This window comes from Populus alba, chromosome 1 (genome assembly GCF_005239225.2).
Source record: "Populus alba chromosome 1, ASM523922v2, whole genome shotgun sequence".
NCBI lineage: Eukaryota > Viridiplantae > Streptophyta > Magnoliopsida > Malpighiales > Salicaceae > Populus > Populus alba.
Window position 1 is genome coordinate 7,812,676 of NC_133284.1, and position 26,447 is coordinate 7,839,122.

At 31.5% G+C, this 26,447-nt stretch overlaps 2 protein-coding genes across 3 annotated transcripts; one reads left to right on the forward strand and one right to left on the reverse strand.

The window, feature by feature from the left end:
* Positions 1 to 560: 560 nt before the first annotated feature.
* Positions 561 to 10,323, forward strand: LOC118033974 (probable LRR receptor-like serine/threonine-protein kinase At1g56140). Its single transcript, XM_035039121.2, has 24 exons — positions 561 to 755; positions 3,909 to 4,092; positions 4,212 to 4,283; positions 4,363 to 4,434; positions 4,552 to 4,623; positions 4,805 to 4,876; positions 4,985 to 5,056; positions 5,162 to 5,233; positions 5,343 to 5,414; positions 5,520 to 5,591; positions 5,670 to 5,744; positions 5,834 to 5,905; positions 6,015 to 6,080; positions 6,354 to 6,416; positions 6,599 to 6,643; positions 6,793 to 6,854; positions 7,075 to 7,457; positions 7,540 to 7,735; positions 7,827 to 7,988; positions 8,320 to 8,438; positions 8,586 to 8,796; positions 9,045 to 9,276; positions 9,449 to 9,599; positions 9,703 to 10,323. Exons 1-24 carry the CDS (start codon positions 626 to 628, stop codon positions 10,087 to 10,089), a joined length of 3,114 nt encoding a protein of 1,037 aa, XP_034895012.1. The 5' UTR covers positions 561 to 625; the 3' UTR covers positions 10,090 to 10,323.
* Positions 10,324 to 22,792: 12,469 nt separating this feature from the next.
* Positions 22,793 to 25,297, reverse strand: LOC118033960 (protein CANDIDATE G-PROTEIN COUPLED RECEPTOR 7). 2 transcript variants are annotated; one of them, XM_073407142.1, is made up of 3 exons: positions 23,829 to 25,297; positions 23,411 to 23,542; positions 22,793 to 23,014 (listed from the first exon to the last, which is right to left on the reverse strand). In XM_073407142.1, exon 1 carries the CDS (start codon positions 25,189 to 25,191, stop codon positions 23,881 to 23,883), a length of 1,311 nt encoding a protein of 436 aa, XP_073263243.1. In that variant the 5' UTR covers positions 25,192 to 25,297; the 3' UTR covers positions 22,793 to 23,014; positions 23,411 to 23,542; positions 23,829 to 23,880. The 2 variants fall into 2 exon arrangements, with proteins under 2 accessions (XP_073263243.1, XP_034894996.1); XM_035039105.2 differs by lacking the exon at positions 23,411 to 23,542.
* Between the last annotated feature and the right edge of the window lie 1,150 nt (positions 25,298 to 26,447).

The window sequence follows — 26,447 nt, forward strand, 5'->3', positions numbered from 1 at the left end:
TTTAAAATTTGATTTAATTTATTTTTTATATTAACATTGATCCTTTTTTTATGACTGTTATTTGTTTTTCTCTTATCATTTTTTTAATTGATAATTTTTATCTATCAAATTTGGTCTTTATTCTTTTGATAATTATTTATTTTATTTGAAATAATTTATGAAATTTTTATTATTATTTTTATTATTATTTCAATTTTTTTTCCTATTAGATTTGATCTTTATTATTTTAATTGTTATTTATTTTATTTGAGATAATTTATTAAATTAATTTTTTTTTCAATTTTATTCTTATTCAACCTTTTAATTTGGAACATTTATTCTTTATTATTTTAATAAACTTGAAAAAAACTATTAATAAGTTATTTTTCAACTTATTTTCCATAACATAATCAAATACTAAAAAATATTTTCTAATTTATTTTTCATAACATTATCAACAATAAAAAAATAATTTATTTTTCAAACATTTACTTTCCAAGTATATAAACAGCAAACAAACGGGTAATTCACTCCTATCGCTCTCTTTTTATGTATTTAAGGACAAGCCTTTCATTTCATTTTAACTACAGCTCTAGACTCTAAAGGGAGGAGGCATTCTTTTTCCCAGAGAGAGAGAGAGAGAGAGATGGGATGGAGTGTAAAGCTGCTCCCTTCTTCAGTCTTCGCTATCTACTCTTGCTGTCTTCACTTGTTCATCCTTCTTTCAATGTTTCACTTGTCCAACGCTCAAAACGCCACTACTGATCCGTCTGAAGGTACCTATCTCTCTCAGACCTCCTGAATTCTGCAGTACAAGTTAAATAAATATGCTCATGAGGGGCAAATGGTTCCAAAATAAACCATGTGAATATGCTTCCATATCCATCTTTCTTGCATCTTCTTTCTTTTCTTTTTACTCTTGCAATCCTCGCGTATACGGGGTTTCATTGGTTTTAGCTATGAGGGTACTGGGTGACAGAAATTTATTTTCTCACCATGAAAAACTAAGGTATGCAGTTTAGTTCATAAAAAAAAAATAAAAAATAAAAAACTACAGATCGGAGATTTATATATAAGAAATATAGCTCTTAGCTTCAAATGATTTTAATAATTAAAATACGTATTTTCTTATCTTGTTTTAACGTTCTTAAAATTAATCTGGGTTATAGTCTTAAGGCAAAGTATCATATACATGTAAAATCTGACTGAAACTCTTACTTTTCTTTCTTGGTCTGTTGTCATCCATATTTCATGGCGATTAGAATTGCCTTCTTAGTAGGAGATTAAAACTAAAAAAATGCTACCTATGTATTTGATGATGTTTTTGTTTTTCACATATTAAACAAAAGTAGCAAAAAAACAGTTTTGTACTGTTTCTTTTAATTAATATTTTATTATTATTTTTATATCATTATGATTAGATAGTGTTAAAAATAAAATTTAAAAAATAAAAAATATATTAATTTATTAAATTTTTAAACAAAAAAATAGACCTCCCCACTCCAAAGTTGGTAGCGAAAAAGATATTATATTTTTCACTCATGTCCATACCGATGGCTTAGCTTTTATGATATATTTTTGGCATGATAATAATCTGAAAGAGAGGGTGGATGGATATTTGTAGGGGGTCACAATCAATGCCCTCTTCAAGCACCCATTTTGTTTTGTTTTTTTTTCTTTCTTTTGATGGGGCATTTTGAAATTAGAAATCCTCGACTGTGATTTCATCACCTTGGAGGTTTTTTTCTCTTCTTACAGTCATTACCTCGGAATTTTCATATAATCCATGCAAACAGTCAACTAATACTTATGGTACTTTTTGTTAATCAAACTCTTGAATGTAAGTAATTGACTTTACTACTTCAACTTTTGCTATGGCGATTCAAAAGTTTGATCAATTTCTTAATAAACCAGTTAATCTAACTTTAAGTGGGGTAAGTAATTACATATGTTACGTAGCCCTTGAATTTTTTCAAAGATTCGTTTAGATAACTTAAGATAAAGTGCTATATACTGGAAGATTTTCACTCTATGTATATCTCTATAAAATCCAAACCAAGCCAACTTGGTGGCTTGATCAACATGGGACCTGGGTCTAGTTTGATCCAATTAAAAATAAGAATTTACATGTGATTTGATTATCCAGTAGAACTAGATAAAAAAACCCTATTGTATTTTTTTAATTGTTGTTAAAACAATATAGTTTTTATATTTTAATTATTTTTTTAAAGTTAATTCCAGTTGATATCTTCGTAAATGATTCATGTGTGAAAATGATGACGCAAATTTTTCAAAAATTAATAAAAACAAAGAATCAAATTGTAGATTTTCTTATTAACCAAGAACATGAATAAGAATATCACTATTAACAAATTATTATATTTTTAATTATAAAAAATTGATTAAATGACTTAGAATAGAACAGTAGATGATTGGTATCATAATTAAAATCATTGTTTGCTTTTTTTTCCCTTAAACCAAACAAAAAAAAAGGAGGAAAAAAACATATTATGGACAACTTTTTATTGTGGGCTGCAAGCGAGAAAGATCCAGGTATCCTGGCATAAAATTTCAAAAATTACTGTGGGCTGCGAGCGAGAAAGGCCCAGATAAAATATTATGTTCAAGGCATAGTGATTAGGAAGTCCACCCATGATGATCATCAGAAAATAAAAACTATGGTTGGTAGAGTGATGAATCCCTTCATATCACCGTTTTTACATACAATTTTTGTTAATACTTGTTCGTTCAATCTCTTGAGCCTTTTGAAGTCGAATTTTGATACAACGTCAATTTTTCTCTCTCCTGAATATACCATAATAATATTCTCTTAAAATCATTTAAAAAAAAATAGCATTAATTGATATAAAATTCAGTTTAAAAATATCCTTTATACTTATATTTTTTAAAAAATAAAATTATATCAAGCCTCTTATAGTTTAATTGTTTTTTTTTTTGCTTTAGCTTATATTTTAAAGAATTACGCTTTACATTCTTAGTCAATTCAAAACTTAAAATAAAAAAATAAAAAAATTTATCTACATATATAACAAAATACAAATACACAGATGCCATTTCAATTTATTTTTCTAATCTCTTCCCCTCCTTTTCAGCTCTCTTCTAAATTAGGTTCCACTAGGAGATCATTGGCTTGTTTTGTATTTGGAGTTAAATTATTTTTTTTAATGTAAAAAAATATTAAAATATTGTTAATATAATTTTTAATAAAAAATTTAATTGAATGATATTATTTAAATATTAATATGACTATATATTAATGATCATTGGCTTGTTTGACATTGTATTTTGAAAGCGTTTTTGAAAAAAATTAAACTTTATATTAATATTTTTTTAATGTTTTATGATTATTTTAATGTGTTGATGTCAAAAATTATTTTTTAAAAATAAAAAATTATTATTTTAATATATTTTAAAATAAAAATCATTTTTAAAAATAATTACTACGGTATACTCTCGTATAAAAGTGTTCAATGTTTTTCCATTTCAACCGCACCAAACTAAGAGACCAGAAATAGAGAGAGAAGGGGGAGAAGGCTGTGAGAGAGGTTGAGAGAGAGGTGAGCAAAGTCGACAAACTATAGATATAGAGAAGGAGGGTAGGGTGGCTGCGGGAGGAAAGGAAATTAGTGGAATAAGGTTTCGAAGAGAAAAATAAACATTTTATACCTGGTTTAGGGTTCAAATTGAACCGGTCCCATTTAATCAGTTTTAAAATTTTGAAATCAAAAGCAAAACCAAACTGCACCAAAAGATTTTTTAATTGCTTCATTTGATTTTTTTTTTCTAGTTTTTTCAGTTATTTATTTTTTGTTATATTGATTTAATAAATTTTTTGGTTTTTTTAAAAAAAAAAAAAAACAGCCTTAGTTAAAACTAATTATGAAAGTTGTTTTGTGATGGTGAGACAGTGAGTGCATTGAACTCATTATTTGAACAATGGGACACAAAAGCTGTGGGATTATGGAACTTAAGTGGAGAGCCATGCAGTGGATCTGCCATTAACGACACCAATTTTGAAGACACTGCCAACAACCCTTCCATCAAATGTGACTGCACCTACAATAATAGTGCTACATGTCACATTACTCAACTGTATATCTCTCTCTCTCTAAAGAATTTCAATTTTTCACATGAGCCCTCATAAATCTTAGGGCAGTTGGCATTTGTTTGGTCTATGTTTTAGTCTACGTATAACTTCTAACTATTTTCAGGAGAGTGTATGCTTTGGATAAAAAAGGAGAGATTCCAGAAGTAATTACGGCTTTGAAGTATCTTACCCTTCTGTAAGGAAACACCCAAATTATTAATTTTTTGTTGAAAGATTCTATGCTTCTAGCTTATATAGTTGAAGGAATTTTACAGGAAAATTGATCAAAATTACTTCACCGGTCCATTGCCTGCATTTATAGGAAATTTAACTGCATTGCAGAGTTTGTAAGTAAAGAAGTTCTTTCCAGAACATTTTATTACAACTGACACACTTCTGTTACATAAAAAGAAAAAAAAATGAACCTCGACAGCTCATTGACCTTACTTTTTTCATGTGACTAGGTCAATTGCGCATAATGCGTTTTCTGGGACCATTCCTAAGGAGCTTGGAAATCTGAAAGAGCTAACCTTGCTGTAGGATTTGCTTTTCAATCAAATTTTACTTCGTGGAATAAATTATCTGCATATATCCTCATTTTGGTCTTAATTTATGGACAGATTACAAGATGAAGTACTGTAATGGTTTTAAGCACATAGGCAATCGTATTTGGATGATAATATTCTAAAAAAGCCTTATTTGTTAAATGTTCAACAGGTCTATTGGTATAAATAATTTCTCAGGAACACTCCCTCCAGAACTGGGTCAACTTGTCAATCTTGAGGAACTGTAAGTTGTAGCACGTGTTCCCTGTAATGTAACCCAAGACCTCATTTCTGTAAGTATTTGTACCATATGTAGTTAAATACAGGATTTTGATATTTGTTTGCTTTGCAGTTATGTGAATAGTTGTGGATTGGGTGGTGAAATTCCCTCAACATTTGTTAACCTTCAAAGAATGACAACCTTGTAAGCAAATAACATTCTATAAGTTTATAGCAGTTTGTTCATCTTCAAATCCAAGGTTAGTGTACCCCAGCATGGCTTACCTTCGCTTGGCTTGTATATGTTCAGATGGGCTTCAGATGCTGCTTTCACAGGCAACATACCTGACTTTATAGGCAACTGGACAGGGCTGATATCATTGTAAGCCATAAAATCTTCTGATATTTGCATTTGTTAGACACAGCAGTAGTATGTTTACAGCTACAAGGAAGAATGATTTGTTTGATTGGTTTATGGAATGTTCTTGCAGGAGATTTCAGGGGAATTCTTTTGAAGGTCCTATACCATCCAGTTTCTCCAACTTGACCTCACTAACCTCTTTGTGAGTTTTTTTTAAATACATTTATAACTTTCTGTCTTTCATATGTTTGTCTACATGCAAAATAAAATTAGTTTCAGTAATGTGTAAATGCACATAACTGTACAGGCGAATCAGCGATTTAAGCAATGTGAGCTCTACTCTTGATTTTATCAAGAACTTGAAAAGCTTGACCGACTTGTAAGTAGTTGACTAGTCTATCCATTATTTTTATATGCATCCAAGTATGCACTAATTTCTCGATTATCTTCCCCGAAGGACTTTGAGGAATGCATTGATTAGTGGTAGTATTCTATCTGATATTGGAGAAATATTCCAGAAGCTCGAGATACTGTAAGTTCTTGATACATTTAGCCAAAGCCATCCTTGAAATCTACTTGCACCTGTGTTTTTCTTATGCAATTTTTTCATCAATTTTTCAGGGATTTAAGTTTCAACAATTTAACAGGCCAAGTTCCAACTGCTTTATTCACTATGCGTTCTCTTCAATACTTGTAAATATCACTAAACCTTTAGAAGTGCTTTGATCATTTTTTTTTAGTTCTGACACTCTTGCTGAACTCTTCACTTTGTTACTTTTTTGCCATATATTGCAATGGCCAGGTTTCTTGGAAACAATAGTCTAATCGGAACCCTTCCTAACCAGAAGAGCAGTACACTTCAGACAATGTAAGTCCTCGTACCAAAGAATATTATACATTGAAACTGCTGGCACTGCCCAAGCAGCAATTACATGACAGCTTCTGAAGCAATGTTAAATCATATCATGACACCATTATTTTATTGGACTATATCCTGAAACCCTTTTGATCTTTATTTCCTTCTTCTTCTTTTTTTTTTTTTTTTTTTTTGTATCTGAATTAAGTCAGAATCTAATTTTATCGCAAATCATTTGTTATCATGCGCCTACTAACCCCCGCTTATATAATTTTGTTTTTGTAGAGATTTATCTTACAATTATCTGTCAGGGACTTTTCCTTCATGGGTAACCTCAACTATAGAATTGTATGTGTCCTAAACCACGACGCTTTCTTCACGCATCTTTGTTTTCTGAGTTTAACACTACGTTGTGAACACCAAATAAATGAACTACCTCTTAGAAATCAATATCGCCTTATTCTATCATCATGAATCTTTACTAAGTTTTACAGCACATATTTGTCAGTAACCTTTGTGAAACTATGCAGGAATTTAGTGGCCAACAACTTCACTTTTGACAAATCAAATATAAGGTGAAGTGATATGTATTTTCAAGGCCCTTATAATTAACTTGGTGCACATCAAGCAAAACTAATGCAATGATGATCCTGTATTTGGAACCATTCCTTTCCTTCTTTTTAAGTTACCAATTCTGATAAGCAATAAATATTTTCCCATGTAGTGTTCTGCCAGGATTGAACTGTCTACAAAGAAATTTCCCATGCAATCGAAATCCTCCACGCTGTAAGCTTCTTCATTCAGCAAATTAGTTCCTACTAGAACTTTCATTGTCTTATTGAATATGAAATGCGCCTTCCCAGACCCTGCCAGTAATCATCCTAGTTTTGTGTAGCATGTCTAGACTTCCAGGAATTAGCTTCATATAAAGGTGACAATGGCTTCATGCTTCAATAATTTGGAAGAGAATAATTGATTTCAGTTCTTATCTTGTCATCTGTTGTAGATGCAAATTTCTCAATCAAGTGTGGTGGTCCAATGATGACAACTGCTGACGGCACAGTTTATGAAGCTGAAAATTCATCTATCAGTGCAGCATCATTCACTGTAACTAGCACTGAGAAATGGGCATTGAGCAATACAGGCTTGTACGCTGAGAGAAAAAATCCTAGTTATGTTGAAAACAACTTGAAACAAGTTACCGGCACCAACACCCCAGAGCTTTATCAGACTTCAAGGATATCTCCTGGTTCCCTTAGGTACTATGGCCTAGGTCTCCAGAATGGGCCTTACACTATAAACCTGTTATTTGCAGAAACTAGATTTTTAGCTCGAAGCTCACAAACCTGGAAGAGTTTAGCACGACGTGTTTTTGATATCTATATTCAGGTAAAAAAGGTTTAAAACCAAATGCATGTTGTACAAATTTCTATGATTAAAATTCCATTTTCTGTGTTCATATGTTTCTTAGGGAAACCGTCAATTGAAGGACTTTGACATATCAATGGAGGCAGGTGGGGTCGACAGAGCAATTACGAAGACTTTTAACGTTACTGTATCAGAAAATCATCTTGAAATTCACCTGTTTTGGGCTGGTAAGGGTACGTGCTGTAACCCTGTGCAAGGCTACTATGGACCAATCATTTCAGCCCTCAATGTTGTTCCAGGTAACATGTCTTAACTTACAAATCAAACTTAGTATGTTCAGATTGTGCTTCTCTGGTTCTCACTACATTGCTAATTGAATTTACTGCACAGATTTTACACCAAATGTTAGTGGGATACCATCCAGTACTCGAAAAGAGAAGAGCAGGACGGGGGTGATTGTTGGTGTTTCCATTTTTGTTGGAGTTGTGAGCTTGATCCTGATATTTGCCGTTCTTTACATCAGGATGAAAAAAGACAGGGAAGATGAGGAAGGCAAGGCCATCTAATAATCAGACAACTTGTACTTATTATAGTTTGTCCAATCCAAACCTCTCCTCAAGCCTTCAACTCTCTCATATGAGTGAAGATGTACTTGATCCTGATACACAACCAAGAACCTTCAAATTTTTTTCTTAAACAGAAAATGATTTTATGCCATGAATCTGGGTGTAATTTCTTTGGAGGAGGTTAACTCTGCTTGGATGATCCGCCATTTCCTGTAGAGAACTTTATATATTAAGTTAACAGGATCTGTATAAATTATGTTAGATAAAGAAAGGTATCCTAAACTAATGACTTCTTTTTTTCGTGCTTAAATTTGCAGTGTTGCTTGGGATGGGCCCTAGACCAAACACTTTTAGTTATTCCCAGTTGAGGACTGCCACCGAAGACTTCAGCCTTTCAAATAAGCTAGGGGAAGGAGGATATGGACCTGTGTACAAGGTAAGAAGCGCAAGACAATTACTCTACATTTTATAAACAAGATAAGGTAGAGGTTCAAGATTTTTCTGTCTACCTAGGACCAGGTATGCTTTCTGATGGGAAGAAATCAAATTGTGCTTTACGGTACTAAATTCTGGTACTTTTTAGGGTATGCTTTCTGATGGGAGAGAAGTTGCTGTAAAGAAGCTTTCAGTAGCATCTAAACAGGGAACAAATCAATTTGTGACGGAGATCGCAACCATATCGGCAGTTCAACATCGCAATCTTGTGAAATTGTATGGATGTTGCATTGAAGGAAATAGACGCCTCCTCGTTTATGAATACCTCGAAAACAAAAGCCTTGATAAGACACTCTTTGGTATGAAGATGCCCAAATGCTTGCATATTTCCTTTACTAAGTAGTCATAGAAACTTGATTCTCTACACCCATCTAGAGGATCGAAATTGGCCAGATTTACTTTTGGTTGCTGAAGAATGTGAATAGAAAAGTCTTGCATCTTGGCTGGACAAATCATTGTACTTCAATAAGATACATGTTCAGTTTTCAGACTTCATTTTGGTGATGGAATGGATTATGTACTAAGCTTGCGTCTCCTAATTATGCAGGAAAAGATGGCATGCATCTTGATTGGCCAACTCGCCTCAATATATGCCTGGGAACTGCTAGAGGGTTAGCTTATCTCCATGAGGAGTCAAGGCCAAGGATTGTACATAGAGATGTCAAGGCCAGTAACATTTTGCTTGATGCAAACCTCTTCCCTAAAATATCAGATTTTGGATTGGCAATACTCTATGATGATAAGAAAACTCACATCAGCACTCGAGTTGCAGGAACCATGTAAGACCTCCTCCAACCATGTCCTTAAATCATTCTTAATTTGCTGATTATGAACCAAGCTATAGTCTATACCAAAGCACAGCGTTCAGAAGCCACATATAAAATCAATGGAGATTATTTGAAGGGATTCTTACAATAAACCTTCTCACCAAGTAAATTAATTTTCTTGTAGAGGCTATTTGGCACCGGAGTATGCAATGCGTGGACATCTGACAGAGAAGGCTGATGTTTTTGGTTTTGGTGTCGTTGCTCTAGAGATCCTGAGTGGGAGAGCAAATTCTGATTCTAGTTTGGATGACGAAAGGGTATATCTTCTCGAATGGGTAATAGAAAAAAACTCTGTATACTTTTTTTTTTACTTGCCTATTTACCCTTGTCAATGAAATCAGTCCTTCTCAAAGTGAATTGATGGTATAATGTTTCTAGGCGTGGAAATTGCATGAAAGTGGGCGAAGTTTAGAGCTGATGGATCCAAGTGTAACAGAATTCGATGAAAATGAAGCTCTTCGAGTTGTAGGAGTAGCTCTCTTGTGCACTCAAGGGTCACCAGCAATGAGGCCAACAATGTCAAGAGTTGTAGCAATGCTTACTGGAGATATTGAAGTGAGTGCTGTTACATCAAAGCCAAGCTACTTGACTGATTGGGATTTTAAGGATATAACTGGCAACTTTTCAAAAGCATCCACTTCATCCGAGGCTAGCAAGAGCAAGAATCACAATCCAATTGATCTTATTCCACGAGGTGATCAAATGCACTCCCCACTAAATATGACTGAACCAAGGCTCAGTGACCTCATTGGGGATGGAAGGTGAAAGGCTAGTTAATGCTACATTATCCAGCCATATAGAGTTGCACTTCATGTGTCTATTTCTATGCAGCTATATGATTATACTAGACTTGAAAGCTTTATACTCAAAACATTTGTACAAATTTCTTAAAAGGACACCCAATAAATGTGAAGTTGGGTTTGTCTTTAATTATAGGTTCAAAAAAAATATTGATGTAATTAGTTTATATAATAAATCAGAAAATAAATACTCATATAATTAGTCTATATAATAAATTTTAAAATTGTCATATTTTAAGGTTAATATTTATTTGTAAATGCTTTATTGTCTAACTTTGGTGACTAGAGAGAATAGAGAAAATGTAAGTTGTTACTTTGAGATCTTGGATACAAAAGCAATTTTGTGTGACATTTTACTTCTATTTTTTGGTAATGAATTTCCTTAACCATCTCTCCCATGGAGTAGGCCTAAGATGCCAAACTATATAAATTTATTATGAATGATTATTGTGCTTATTATTTTATATTTCTCTACTTACCCATTGGTTTAAGATTTAGAGTTGTTTCCGCAACAAACTGGTATTAGAACTTGCCTAGTTAGTAGTTGGCTTTCTTGATGGCGATAAAAGTAACATCGATAATGGAGTTTGATGTAGATAAGTTTAATGGTAGGAATGACTTCAATTTGTGGCTTATTAATATGTGCCTTGTTAGTTTTTTCGCACGTGTGCAGCGTCGCGACAAAAATATATATCCTCAAAATCTTGTATTAATCTATTAAATGTGGGGAGACAAGAAATTCTTGTTTTTTATTAGTGGAAAATTTGAAATGAGAGTCGTCACCTAGTATTTTGGTCACTAGGAACCCTAACTGGTCACAAAGATCAGGTACGGGGACTGGTTACGTAAAGGGAAGGTTTTAGCACCCCAAATACACCTTACCTAAGGTAGGCTGCATTATTTAATTGTCTGATAAAATCTAAGGTCTTATTGTGTTTTCTAGTTGTTGGTCTATCTAAGGTTTAAAAAAAGTCTTCATCTATAAGGAGATTCTTATCTTATCAGATAAAACCTAAGTGTTCTAATGTCAACAAAAGAATTTAACATCCAGAATACGTCTTACGTATAAGGTTGTAAACTCAAATATTAAAAGAAAAAACAAAATAATTTTTTTTGAAATATTGGCCTAGTTCTCGTGACTTTAATAAACTGGTTATTAAAGCCGAAATGCATGCTAATACATATTTTTTGAAATTTTATTTGTTATATGAAAATACAATATGATGAATTTTTATTTTTATTTTTATTTTTAAGAGACTTGGTCGTATGCATGAAAACAAAAATATTTTTTTTATTATTTTTTAATGTCTTAATGAAAACCAGTATTTTAATATCGGATTTATATCTTTACAATATAAAAATAAAAACTGATATCGATCAAAATGAAGTAAAAATTTTGTGAAAAATCATAAATATTTTTAAAAAATAATTTTTGAAGGAATGTTTTTTTTCAGGCTGGGCTGGACCCAGCCACCCATGTGGCTTGACCGGACTAAGCCATGCACGCATGAAATTATATGCGTGCATGGAACAGTGCAAAGGTAAATTATATTACCTTCGCATTGTTCATCCTTTATTTTTGGCATATAGCAAAAACAAAGACCCCTGGTTATTAACAGAGCAAAAACGAAATGGCGATCTTTTGGCTTGCTTTCGTCTCCTGTTTCTTTTTGTTTTTCTAGACAAACCTGGTGTCAATTGTTGCGAAGAAAGGACATGAGCATACCCGGTTTTGGAGAAAGGAAACCGGTGGTGATGCTGACCTCCTCTCCTATCTGTGTTCTTTGCTTCACCGTTCGGTTTCTCTTCCTTTGCTCTTCCGTTCCGGTCTCCTTGTTCGGCATTGCTTCGTTTTTTTTTTTTAACTCTTTTCTCTTGTATTTTCCTCTGTGCTATTTCATGTCTTTCTTCTTCTCTTCCTTCCACCCTCCCTCTCTCTGTCTTTCTCTTATGTCTGTTCTCCTCCCCTTCGATTTGGTTCCTCCTCTGGCTTTTATAGCCGGAGGATGCAAGCGTTTCTTGGTAACAGCTAACGTGCATCACGGTGGCGAGGGATGTTAGCCGCTAAACGTGCTCCTTGATTGAAGCTGGTAATGCCTGCATTGCCCTTACTGTAGAAACCATTGCAGATGTAGAAGGTGATCAACAAATGAAATAGCGTCATTTTCTAATTCAAAATGAATATTTCTAATTTGGTCCTTGGATGTTTTTAAAATTTTGTAATCAAGCCCCCTAGAAAACTTATAATTAGACCCCTTGATTATAGCGTCTTTTCCAATTTAGTCCTTGGTTTTGGATTGTTTCAATTAACTTCTTAATTGGCCATCAAACTTCAATAATTATGAAATTAAGCCCCTGATTTGACCAAATCAACTCTTCAAAAATTATAATTGGACCCCATAACTTTAATTACTTCCAATAAAAGCCTAAATTGACTTTAAAAATCAATGTTCTTGCAATCAAACCCTCCATAAATTCAAAACCTTGGATAAAATTTAATTGAGTCCATAAACATCTTATTTTGAACATTTCTTTCTTAACTTGAATTTTCTTTATCAATAGGGCTCTCATCAGTAAAAATATATAAAGTCAAATTTCAATTCTTGTATTTCTGAACCTCCTCAACAATTCCTAGCCATTTTATGAGCGTTCCAGCATCCTTTTCTCACTCTTGTTTTTTTTTTTTATTCCTTCCGAATATTTTTTTTATATGTATTTTTTTTCATTTTTTGTTGGGGAACCCAAAATGGGTAACAACAAGTTTAATAAGGTTTATTCAAGACACTGAAATGTGTAGACAATTTGCTTAAGAGAATGGACGATGAGGAGAAATAAGATATCATGGAATGTTCATATAATGCTATTCAACTTTGTTTGTCTAATAAGTTTTGAGAGAAGTTGTTAAGGAAACTACAACTGTTGGATTGAGAAAAAAAATTGAAAACTCTTCACATGTCCAAATCCCTGATGAATTGATTGTATCTAAAACATCGGTTATATACTCTTTGGATGAAAAAAGGTATTATGACAAGAAGCCTAATTTTGCATTACCAATGTAATCAAACAAAATTTGGGAAAGTATAGAGTAGTTGTAGGATACTTTGCTCCTGAAAAAAATTAATAATGTGGCCTAAAAAAATATCTTCAACCAATCACAAATTAAACTTATAAACTCCCAATCAAATTCACTTGAAAGATTTATTTTATTGGGTTTGTCGTTGCTTAAGTCGAGAAAATACATCTTTATAAATCAAAGCATTTTAAACATCAAATATGTTGAATTCCACCTCGTTGATCAATAAAAAAACCAAGCTTTTAGTTATAGGAATACAAACATGTCAAGAATTTTCCTTAAAAAAAATTTCCCTTCTTTGGATGAAGTTGTCTAATAAAGTACACTCTCTCTAGTTTTCTCAATCCCACTCTTAATTAGTTCCAACCCATGTTTCACTATCAAGCTCAAAATCATCCTTATTGAACTAGTAATTTATCTTTCAAATTAGATATCAATGCATCATTAGTTGAGCAATTATCTAATGTAATAGTTGATAAGATAGTATCAACATTCCAATCCATTAAGGACTCAACCAAAACTTTAGCTAGCACTTCTTTTGTGTGTGGGCATGACATATAAACAAACCTAAATCAAAATAAAATAATAAATATGCATTACAAGTAATTGCAAAGGCTACTAACAACATATATTAAATAAAACTTACTTCAATATACAACGTTGTAATTTCCATTTATCATTAATAGAGTGTGTTGTAATGACTATGAACCCTCTCTTTTAATAGTTAGAAGTCCACATATCAGTTGTAATTGCTACTTTATCATCATCATTCTCTAACTTGTGTAGTAACATTGCTCTCTCATCATCACAAACTTTTAGAATGTTATTTTTTATGGTATTTCAACAAGAAACCTTAAACAAAAGTTGAAATGCATTCGAGTATCTTCGAAATCCAATATGGTCCACTGTGAAAAATGAGTTTTGCTCTTCCTAAACAAAATCATTAACTATCTATCTATTGGGGCAAAACAATCTTTTTCATATGATTCATTTATCATTATTATGTTGATTGAAGATAAATTGGTCTTTTTACATTTTTTATGCATAATTAAATAACTTAAAAGAAAAAAGAAATAAAATAGGCTCCAAGGGATTTATAGTCTTTTACCATTTTGGTTCCAAAATGTAATGACTAAATTGCCCTTAAAAGCAAAAAACATTAAAATTGACGTCTAGGGGTATTTTTATCTTTTCATGTTGAGTTTTTTAGCTGTGGGGGAAATTCAATCTTTTAATAAATATAAATATAATTAAAAAAATAAATTGCTAGCTCGTGTTACACGTGTTTTTTACATGGTGCATGCGACACCTCTCAACAATCAAATGTCGTATTTTGCGATGATGTTGGAAGTGTTATGACATCCTTTTCCATGTGGTCAGACATGTGTGCATTATAGAGAAACGGTTGGGATGCAGTGAATCTTTTTTCTTTCCCCCACTTTTCTCTCTCTTCACCTCATATTTCATGCCAACACTTCTAAAAATCAAATGTGTCCTTTTAATTTTTAATTGTATCAAATTCGGTCCTTAATCTTTTGATTGCTATTTGTTTTGCTTTTAATGCCTTTTTGAAGTTGATTTTTTTTAATTTAATTTTATCCCTTTATATTTTATTTGATTTGATTTTTGTATCTAAATTGATTCTTATTCTTTTGATTGCTTTTTTTGTTTTGTTTTTTTATCATTTTCTTGATTTTTCTTCAATTTCATCACTCATGATTTTATTTCATCTAATTTTTTATATCCAATTTGGTCCTTATTCTTTTGATTGATATTTATTTATTTTATTTTTTAATCTAGTCCTTTATTATTATTTTTCCATTTAGTTTTTATATGTGAAACCTGAGAACAAATTATTCCAAAAAACAAAAAAAAGTGGGGGGATTTATAATAATTTACATTTTTTTATAATACAAAAATATTGTAACTACAAAAAATAATAATGATGTTGATAAAATTTATTGGTTTTGGAGGGAAAAGGGGCTTAATTGATAAAAACAAAAAGAGAGAAAAGATGGGTCCAAAATGGAATTAAGAAGAAATGGGACTATAAATACCCCATTCCTTCTCTCTCTCATGGCTGGCTGGATTACATCAAGAAGAGGGCGGGATTTCAGATTTTTCCTTCATCAACCTAAGAGTAAACACCTAAATTGGTATACCTACGCAAGCCTTGGAATTATTAAGTGGAGGAAACATATTTGGGTGGAGAATTAACAAGAAGAAAAGTGAAGAAAAGAGGGGGAAGAGTGGCTGGCTACATGCAAGGTAAAGAAGGCTAAGATTCTTTTAAAGTTTGTGAAGTAAAGTTTAGATTTCATGCAAGTAAGGAGTTCTAATTTTAATTTCTATGAAATTAAATTCAATTTGATTAGAAGTTTCATAATTTTCTTGATTTGGGAATTAAGGTTCTTGAACATCAAATTTTAGGAAAATGCAGAAATGGTTGAAATTAAATGGATTAATAGAATAGTCTAAGTTCCTTAAAATAAGAAATGAGTGCATAAAAGAGAGGAAGGGAACCTTGGGTCCTTTAGGTATGTTTCGGCCAAAAAGCCAAACAAGGAAGGGAAGAGAAATTCTAGTGGATGAAGTAATTCTTGATGCATAATTTAGTGATAGAAATGGTCTTAAATGTGGAGGGATGCAGGGAATAATAATAAAAAAAAACCAAAGAGAGAAAAAATGTAGGATGACTGACCATTAGAGGGGAATAAAAAAGGGAAGGATAACTTATGATTGCTTAATTAATTAACTTGGAACAAATGACCTTGGGAGGTCATAAATGCAGGATGCAGGGAAGGCATGGTTGTATCTGATGAGGAAGTAGGGATTGGAGATAAATTGGAGATACCTTGTTCATTGATGAAATAGGGCAATGTTCATAGCCCTAGTTCTTGAGGGAATTTAGACATGAAGATAATAGAATCCAGGGAGGGTATCTCATAGAAGTTGTAGCCGACAGTGTTAGCTTTTTAACGAGTCTGACCTCACCTAATTTAGAGTCCTAGAACTCTAGATACGATAAAAATCTAGAGGGAGGTCGAGTTGTTGCCCCGCTGGTAGATTCGGCCAAGTCGACAAAATGATAAGATTTAGCCATATTAAGGGTGGAATTTGTTTTCTTGCCCTTGTTAAAGCGTGTAACATTGTGTCATTATCTTCAGAAAGAAATAAAACATGATTGAAATTAAATTCATGATGTTCATTAGGATTATTAATGAGCTAAAATTTTAAAGGATAATAATGAGGAATGTAGGTGAGAAAAAAAATGGTAAAAGAAAAATGATATTATTGCCATTGTTGCTGATGTATTGTGACATGTGGACCAATATGGAATAATGATGGGTGTTTGTGGTTTCAAAAGAAACCATGAGAGGAGTGCAACAACAACAGGGAAACACAAGTCGAGCACCTACAATAGGTAGGTACCCAGTACCTATATCTATTTAGTTAATAATTATTTTAATTAACTATTGAACTATAAAAATTTGATGCTTACTGATGTGGAAAGGAAAGGTTAAATGATGGGAAAATAGAAATGAAGAACTAGATTTGATTTACGGATTCTTTTGGAGGAAATGAATAGTAACAATGAATTTTGAGAATGATTGTTCCTCGAATTTGATTAGCTTGTCTTAGATACAGGAGGCTAATGATGTTAGCCAAGTTGGTTAACATCGGCATTACCGGTACATAAGAAGAGAAATATAGAACTTGATTAACTATTCGGGTTCATAATAGTTAATGATATTGGCAAGTGATGTTGATATCGGTAAAATTTATGGGACTTGATTAGCTTTCCGAGGTAAAAGCTAATGATGTCAAGAATACTTGACATCAGAATACCCGAGGACCTCCTAAGATAACATGGAACATTGATTAACTATTTCAACCCAAAAATAGTTAATGACACCAACAATCGCGTTAGTGTCGGTATTTTTATAAACTTGATTAGTTGGCCCCATGACGGGCAACTAAAGACACTAATGGGGGTCACTTAGTGTCGACAGTAGTCTTCCCAATGTGGGGAGTACTGGCAGGGTGAATACCTTTAATCTTGGATTACATAAACAAAAGAAAAAAAGAGAAAAGAGAAAAGGGAACATAGTTAAAGGAAACAAATTTGCTAATTCTTAAAAGGGGCTAGTTGTGGTGTATAGAATTGCATATGACTTAAGTAGGTAGATATGTTGTATGATTTTTCTACCGTAAATTGTTTGTATTTTAGTTATTTTTTTAACTATATGGAAAATTTATGTTTTGTAGGTCTCTTCCATTCACGTCAGGAGTAGAATTTAGGTTCCTGGATTACTTTTTGTATAAATTAGAAACTTAAGAATTATTCATGTAATTTTGTTATGCAGTAAACATGTAACCTGAATATAATAGTATACTCCTTGTATTATTTTGTGTTTGGAATATAAAATATATCATATATGCTTGGAATATTATAATGCATTAGCTTATGTTTAGAATGCTAAACTGTGTTTTATTTATATATGAAATTTCAATGCTTGAATGGTTCTCTTCATTACTAATTTATGCAAGTGATATGAGATGGAGATTGAGCATGAAGATTTATCTTAAGTATATTCTTGAATGAATTAAATGGTTGAATTGAACAAATTATGGATGTATTTATGTGTGGGATGTGATTATAAATACATGCAAGGTAAATTATCGATAACTTGGGATCTCCCAGTATAGGAAAGACTCTGCTGAAATTTCGTTAAAAGTTCTGGTGAACTCAATGTAAAAAAAATAAAATTATGCTCAATTTACCCTTTACGTGGAAGGTAAACGGATAAATTGATCTAGCTATTGGGTTTGTTATATTATACCAAATTTTGTCCACATTGTTTTGTTTTTTTTTTTTTTTTTTTAATTTTGAATGATATGGAATTTTGCTTCGTTTTTTTTTCTTGTATGTCTTCTATAAGGTAATTCAGATATCATGACTCAGGTCGAGTTTTAAATATTAGCACAATTTAACTTTGTTTTTTTTAATTTTTATAAATTGAGGTTTTGTTTTCAATTTTATCATTCAAAATTAGATTATTAGGCCTTGAGTTTTGTGATTTTATTCGCTTTCCTTATTATGGGATTATCCCAATTTCATATCTTGGGTCACAAGTTAGTTGAGTTAACATGAGTTGACTTGTGTTTTATTTCAATGTTTTTTTAATTGATTTTTTTTTCATTTTTGATTATCATTATTTAGTTTGTTTGAGAGTTGACCTTTATCGTTTTATTTAATTTTTTACGGGCGAGGTTTTCCTAGTCTCATGGCGAGACCGTGAATTTGACATGCAGACACGAGTCATTTTTTTTATACTTTTTAAAATTGATTTTTTTTCAACGTTTGCTTTGCTGATAATTGAGCTTCCAATTTATTTTATTTTTTTTATGAGCTTATCTCGTTCTCATTCAATTTTCGTTTTGTTACTGAATAAAATCGTTATGATGTTTTAAAAATATTTAAAGGGTATATTTTCATTATATTGGCAAACGTTCATTTTTTTTCCAGTCATTGATTTTTTTATGGTTTTTTTTATTGTCGTTAGATTTTTTAGTCATATTATTAAATTAACAAAAATCATTGAACCCATTAGAATCAATGACTAAGGTTCTAGATTTTTCATGCTCCTTTAGAATTGTTATTATCGCATCAGTATTTTTTATTATTATTATGTTAGGAATAATTTGTCCTAGACTGTAACGTAGCATATGCCACCTATCTAATAAGATCTAAAACATGTGGTATTTTCACTATAGCAAATTCAATGTACAAACACTGTATTCTCTTGAATATCACAATGGATTGGAGCATTGCCAATCTTTTTTGTTTTGATCGTGAAATTTTTTTCCCTCTTGCATTGCATCATGTCTAAACTAATGACAAATTTCTTATAATTTTCTATAGAAAGACTTAATTGAAAATAAAAGAGGACCAAAATGTAAAATATGGAGAAACCAAGCGGTTAATAAGATATTGGTATGAACAAATTCACTTTGGTCCATCTATTTTATTTTTTTTGGATTCATTTTCAATCCCTTTAGTTTTTAGAATTTTATTTTTGGTCTAAAACTTCATTTTATTCATTTTTAGTCCATAGGTTTGAGAGATGAAAGAGAAAGTCAGAAAAATAGGAGCAGAGAAATAAAATTGTCAGTTGGCTCGATTTCAACCAAAAAAATAATCGATCTTTGTGTCAACATGTGTCCTATCAAAAAAGGTAGATTGGGACCTATGAAGTTTTTGAAAATTAGGTTGATTTTTCATTCTTTTAATCAATTCAATGCCAATTTAAGACCATAAATGAGTTTATTAACAAAAACTCTAAAACCCGAGGGAGTTTCACTATAGCTCAAGACATAAATTATTATTGATTGCTATAGTAAAATTGTCACGTTGCCCTTGAGTGGAAAAAAGATGAAGCCTTGAGGGTAGGGGTGTTTTACTCTTTTTCATTGACTTATTGGTCATTAAAAGATTTTATAGGGGTGTTATCTCTTTTTAAAATTTTCAGAACAATAAAAATATGATTTTACCCCTAAAGTCAACAAAATTTAAAACAGTTGGTCAAGGGCTTTCTTGACTTTCTGGAAGCTTTAAAACATGAAAAATACTTATTTAGCCCATAGTCAAAAAATTGTTGGGCTATTGGATAAGAGTTTTTTAGGGTTTTTAAATATCCATGTACAATGAAAGTACATCTTTAACTTAAAAAAAAACGAAAAATAAGCTTTGTATTTGGGAGTATTTTTGTATTTTCACATGGGTATTTTGTGTAATTGCCAGGGTTATAAGGGATATTTTGGTATTTTCGCATTGTTTTTTTATTTTTATTTTTTAATGAGAAAAGTTGTTGACGCTTGTCCAACACGTGTTAATGAGAAGGTGGTGTCCGCGCCATATGCGCGATGCGTGTGACGTCACCCAATGGCCAAAACCTGCCTTCCACCGTCTCTATAGATGCTCCACCATGTTCTTTTTCATATAGTGTGGCGTGTGACAACTTATGATGGTTAGATTGTCACTAATAGTTGTTTGATGTTTTGCCTCATTCTTTTCTCTATCCTGACAGATAATGTACAACATTATCCTCTTTATTTCTCACGTTTTAATTTTATTCTTTATTATCTTAATTTCTTATTTCGTTCCTTTATTATTTATAGAAGTTTTTTCCTTTTCAATTTAGTCCTTCAATTAAAATTTTTCATGTTTTTTTTTAATTGTAGTCATTATTCTTTTAATTTCTTATTTTGTTCTTATTTCTTTTATAGAAGTTTTATTCTTTCAATTTAGTCCTTCAATTGTAATTTCTCATATGTTTTATTTTTCATTTTGGTACTCTTTTTTTTATATTTAATTTTGTTGCTTAGCACTTTTGTTGAAGTTTTTTTTTTACTTTTAATTCCATCATTCGACCAATATTTTTGTTGTTTTATTTTTTTCAGTTTGACCCTTATTCTTTTGATTTATTTTTCCTTTTATTAAAGCTAATTTTCAATTCAATTTAACCCTCCAAATGAAAATTTGTATCCCTCTAATTAATTTTTTTTCACCTTTACTTTTTTAGATCTTTTTTTGTAGTTGATTTTTATTTCTGGTTTCACCTTTCAACATTTAATTTGTTGGGAATTCGGCTTTGTACGATCTTATCGTTCTGCATTAGTTTTTTTAATATGATTTTGTGATTATCTTCAAGTTTTTTCTATAAATTTATCCCAGTCTCATGACCTAGGTCACCATTTTACATGCATTGTTTTTTTAATATAAGTTTGTTTTAGTTGTTTTGTTTCCATTTGATTTTTTTAAGATATTATTCTAATTCATCTATATTTTTTTATATACAAATGAATTTTTTTAAAAAATAAAAAATATTTGTTTTTAAATAATATTGCTAATTTGTTCAACCTTGCATAATATTTTTTTGTGACGTGAATTTATTCAATCAGTTTCATTTGTATTTATCCTTTCAGTCATGAGTTTTTTTAGGGTATGGAGTTATATTTTATTTATTTAAATAAATAAGTTCAACAAATATAATAGAGTGAATGTATGATTTTATGTGATTGAATATCTTTTCTTGTATTCATCTATGATTTTCTTTATTTTTTTTCTTGGTTAGTGTTAGCGACTTTTTTTTTACATAAATAATTATCAATTCATTTAATTAGATGTTTGCATAAGCTTTCCAATTTACACCTTGATTTTTATGTAAAAAAACACTTTGAAGCAGGTTGTATACCCGATATTTTTTTAAAAATATTTTATAACCCGTGGCGAAACGCAGGTTAAATAGCTAGTTAAGATTTACATGGTGTTCTTTATGCATTTTTCATGTGCAAAAGGGTTTCAAAATAGGTTTTTTGGGTCATGAAAATTGATTTCCCTGCTTTTTGATCATTTGAGGTGGTCAAAATCGAACCTAAGATGACGTATTGTTTGGAATTTTTAGAGCCCAACTTAGCAAAATAATAATTATGGGCAGGCTCATGGGCTTGCATCCTTTTTTTTTTTTTTGGACTACAAGCCTAGACTCCTAAGATCTTTTTTAAAGTCTCTTATTAACTTTTGTTTTAATTTATCATTTAATTAGAATAGCTACAATTGTTTTCTTAGAAAATTATCCTATTAAATATCATTCAATTTCAGATTTATTTTCAAATGAGATTTTGATAGTTTTTTTATAATATTAACGGGCTCTCTTTTATAACCCTTCATAATTGTTTTTTTCTTAAAGTTAAATAAAAAAATATTTATGGTTAAATAGATAAAATTACACACACACACACACTAGATGATGGGGTTTAATTGAAAGGAAACCATTTTTTATTTTTATTTCAAAACCTCTATATTGTTTTTTATTAATTCTAGTTGCTTATGATTTTTATGACTAAGAACCTAGGAAAAAAAATGTTTTTTTATTGAAAAAACATGTTAACAAAAATGAATGAATTATACTAGAAATTTTAAACCTAGGAAATAATTAATTTTGTTACAAGAAATAATTTTATTGCTATATAATTACATAATTTTTTTTAAAAGCTCCGTACATAATGCAATTAAATATCTTTATATGCAAATGTATTTTAATTTTAAACTTAATTTTTGGTTAGCATTTAATAATTATAGATTCATTTAATTAAGTAATCTTTTCAAAACAAATTCTTTTATCAATCCCTGCATTTTGTTTTTGAGTTGACAACAAAATTTTATTCTAACCCGCAAGGCTTGTAACAAGTGCTTTGCCAAGCCTAGTGGTGTGAACCATCTTGTTTCTTGAGATCTGAGCTCGAGTCCTTCCGCCTGGCTCCATGTTACTGTAGCTGGCCAGGCATTGACCAGGCTCGTGGACAACATGGGCCGTGCCTGACACTGGCCTTACAGTGCTGGGCTCAGGCCGCCCATGGGCTATCCAGCCCATTTGACTACTCTACACTAGCTTGATTGTGGCACATGATGAACAAATGCAATCAGTTTATTCTCCCATGTAGCACATGAGTTAGAATAATCATGCACAGCCTCCCATTTTTTTAAACCATATATTTTTATTTAAAGTGAAAAGGATAATCATGCATATAATTATAAATAAAAGATAAATATTCAAACACTAGTGTCATGGTGATCATGACCATTCTCTGTAACTTGCCAGTAGAACATCCAGTACACACAATATTAAACATCACAAAACCACTAGCATGCATCTTGATAACAATAACAAGAATGGTTACCAACAATTCTGAAATGACAAGCCACTTGAGTATGAGGAATATTCCAAGCAAGATGGCCATCTTATAAATTAGCCTACAACATTCAAAACAAAAGGTTACTCAAACTCTTTGAATTGTCTGAAGTAGGAGCATGATACAAATCCCAGATAGTGGACAGGTCAGCTCAAGAACATAAAATGCATGATAAGCAACCAACCATGGACCATTCCCCTATGGATCAATCTAATAGAAATACATTGAGAAAGTCAAAGCAACTAAGTCTGAAAAGTGAAGGATTATATAATTGTTTTGTTAACAGGAAATAATAAAGGAGTTACTTAGTAATAGCATAGACTTTACGAGAGCTTTATAATGAAACAAGTCTACTATAACACTAACAAAGAGCGATCGTTCTCTTGGCTGCAAGAGCCAAACTCAGAGTAAAGCCATCATAATTCAAAGAAAAGCATGCATCTTGCTGAACACTTACCAAAATACCATGTGAACGAGAAATCAGTCACAAACTGGTGATCCATATTCCCTTAAACCCACCAAAATAATATCTTGTACGACAAATCAATCTCCAAATACCAATTCCAAAAGCGCACACATTCTATCACATCTGCATCATTGCCATGTTATTCACCTAAATTCAACACTTGCATGCTAATTAACACAAAAAACACAAAGGGACTAAACACAACACATTAGTCAAAACAGTGGCTGATTTACTTTAAAAGCTTGTACATACTGTTGGATATCCATTTTCATGGAGATACATGAAATTTAAGAGCCTACCCTACTAACCCAATAACAAAAATAAGGTACAAAACAAAAGAGATTAAGAAAACCACATAGTAAACCATCCCATGTATGCAATGTAAATGTAGCAATGATCAAGTATCTACCTCAAAATCTCTCAATTTCTTGACACACCATCTTCTTTGATCTCAAAATTAATTACAACTCGAACTCATCTTCTAGCTTCAAAGCCTCAGCCGCAGCCTCTTCCTCTTCATCATCCACGACAAAATATGGATTATGTGCTTCCGGCTTAAACTTGTACCCAGTAAAAACATAAAACGCCAACGTAGCCAATTCTCCAGCCACCACGCTCGTCCACAAATACTTATATGAAGTAATGGTCTCCAAAGCATAAACCACAACCCTAGTAAAGTAAATATAACAGATCACCACAATATAATACTGCCTAAACAAAGTCAACTTCATCAAATTCACGGCTGCCTTCCCATCTGTCCTCGCAGCTTCCCTCAAATTCTTAATCGACCAAACAATTGGAAACAAAACCGCACAACAACAGACAACATCAACCAACAAAAACACTTGTTTCCAAGTAATCCAATCCTGCCCATACGGCCCAGTCTCATCAATCACAACTTGGGCAATATTGGCAACAACCTGTAAGGGAATCACAATCATCAAAACCTTCTTTTCTTTACCTTGTAAGTATGGTTTCAAGAACGACCACCCGGTACCAATCAGAACAATCAAAGTAAACAACGTGATTCCCTTCAGAAAACTAAAAATGTAAAACAAAACATCCCATCCATGAGCATAACCTGTTCTCTTAATATAGCTCTTGTCCTCAGCTTCGCACAACAAATTCATTGTCTTTAAAATGACCACAGCAAGCATGAAGAAATGAATTCGATAAACAGTAAGTCGTTTCTTATATAAAACATAAATCCAAACCCCAGCTAAACCGAAATAAATCAGCGACAATAAGTAATAAACCCGCGGCAGCATAGTTTTGCCTGCTGATAAATAGTCACGAGCTTTACTGCCTTTATCGAGATTATACATCGCCGACTTGACGTCCATGGAGACTTTCAGCGACGTCAAGCAATTGGCAAACACAAGCGTGTACTGATCGGCATCGTTATGGGTGAGCGTTTTGGAGAGGCTAGTTTGGTCTTTTATGAGTTCTTTGAAAGTGAAAACGGGTTTGATAAGATCCGATTGAAGAGCGCACGTGATTTCACCATCTTCGAGCTGGTTAATAACGTGAAGCCAGGAATCACGAGTGCAGAGGAAGAATCCGATTTTTGATCGGTCAAGATCGGGGTTAGGGTTTGAGAGGTGGATGTTTGTGACGTTGAGTTCGAGTAGGCCGAAGTGGGTGAACCCGAATTCGTCGAAAGGGATAATTTGACGGTCGTCGGATCGGATCTCGGAGAAATGGATCTCGGCAAGGGAGAAGGAGAGTAGAAGAGAAGTGAAGAGGGAGAAGAGGAGGAAACAAGAAGCCATGGATCTGAGAAAGAGGGGATTAGATTGGAATTTGATTTTGATTTTGATTTTGATCTGTGTTTTATGATGGTTGGCGTTGGTTGAAGGAGAGAATATATTTCTATTTTTTATATTTTATTTTATTGTGTCTGTTGCTATTTCTTATTGTTCGGTATTTTGGTGGAAAGTCAAGAATATTCTTGATTTAATAATATTAAATAATTATTTGAAGATTTGTTTTTAATTTTTATATTAACACACAAAAAACATAATAAAATATTTTAAAATATTTTTTTTTAATATTTTTTTTTTATATAAACACAATTTAAAAGGGCATAAAAAATATTACACATTTCAACACACCTCAGTGTAAGTTGGATATTATGGTACAAAATATTTTAGCATTGTAATAGTTTTTTTTAATATATTAAAATAATATATTTTTATTTTTTTAAATTTATTTTAATATTAAAAATTAATTTGTAATGAAAAAAATCAAAAAAATTTAAAATTATTTTTCCACCAAAAAAACACAAAAACAAACAGTAAAATAATTTTAAAAAATACTTTTTATAAATAAATTTTTTTATTTTTAACATTAATATATTAAAGTCATAAAAAATATTAATTAAACATTTTTTCCATGTAAAATAAACTTAAACACAATTAAAAAAAAACCTTTTATTTTTTAAAAGGTTATAAAAGTAAATCTCACATGGGGGACAATTTGCAAGTAAACGTTCATGATTGTTTTTTCTTCAAATAGTTTTATTTATTTAATATTACTTTTACCTTTCTAACATTACACGGTAATATTCTAACATTTTTGTTTTTAAAAAACTATCTTGAATACATCAAATCAATGTGGAATTCTATTTATAAAACTATTAGAGAAAAATTAGTTTTGATTTATAAAAAAGATGGTCCGAAGATATTTTTACTGTTGGAAAAGGTTGATTGATAAAACAATAATTTTATAAATTTATTTTTTTATTAGTTAACTTTTTCATATATTTTTTATTTGAAAGTAAGAAAGAAAAAGAAAAAGAAAATCCAAGTCTTGTTTTCTATATTTGTGTGTTGGTTTGAATTTTGACCGATGTTGAAAGGTATTGATGATTATTTCAATGTTTGATTTATTTATTTATTTATTCTAAGCTCCTGATTTCTCCGCAAGAACAGTTGGCTGATTAGCAAATGATTTTTTCAATTATTTTGAGCTGTGAATTCTTTATTTTCAAGGTTAAGCAAATAAACCTTCCCAGGTGACCTTTAGG

What these genes read in the sequence shown, in the direction of transcription:
- LOC118033974 (XM_035039121.2), top strand. Translation starts at nt 626, where the DNA reads ATGGGATGGAGTGTAAAGCTGCTCCCTTCTTCAGTCTTCGCTATCTAC. An exon ending in TTGAAGTATCTTACCCTTCT is followed by an intron (nt 4,284 to 4,362) that starts GTAAGGAAACAC and finishes GGAATTTTACAG; the next exon opens with GAAAATTGATCAAAATTACT. An exon ending in TTAACTGCATTGCAGAGTTT is followed by an intron (nt 4,435 to 4,551) that starts GTAAGTAAAGAA and finishes TCATGTGACTAG; the next exon opens with GTCAATTGCGCATAATGCGT.
- LOC118033960 (XM_035039105.2), bottom strand. Translation starts at nt 25,191, where the DNA reads ATGGCTTCTTGTTTCCTCCTCTTCTCCCTCTTCACTTCTCTTCTACTC.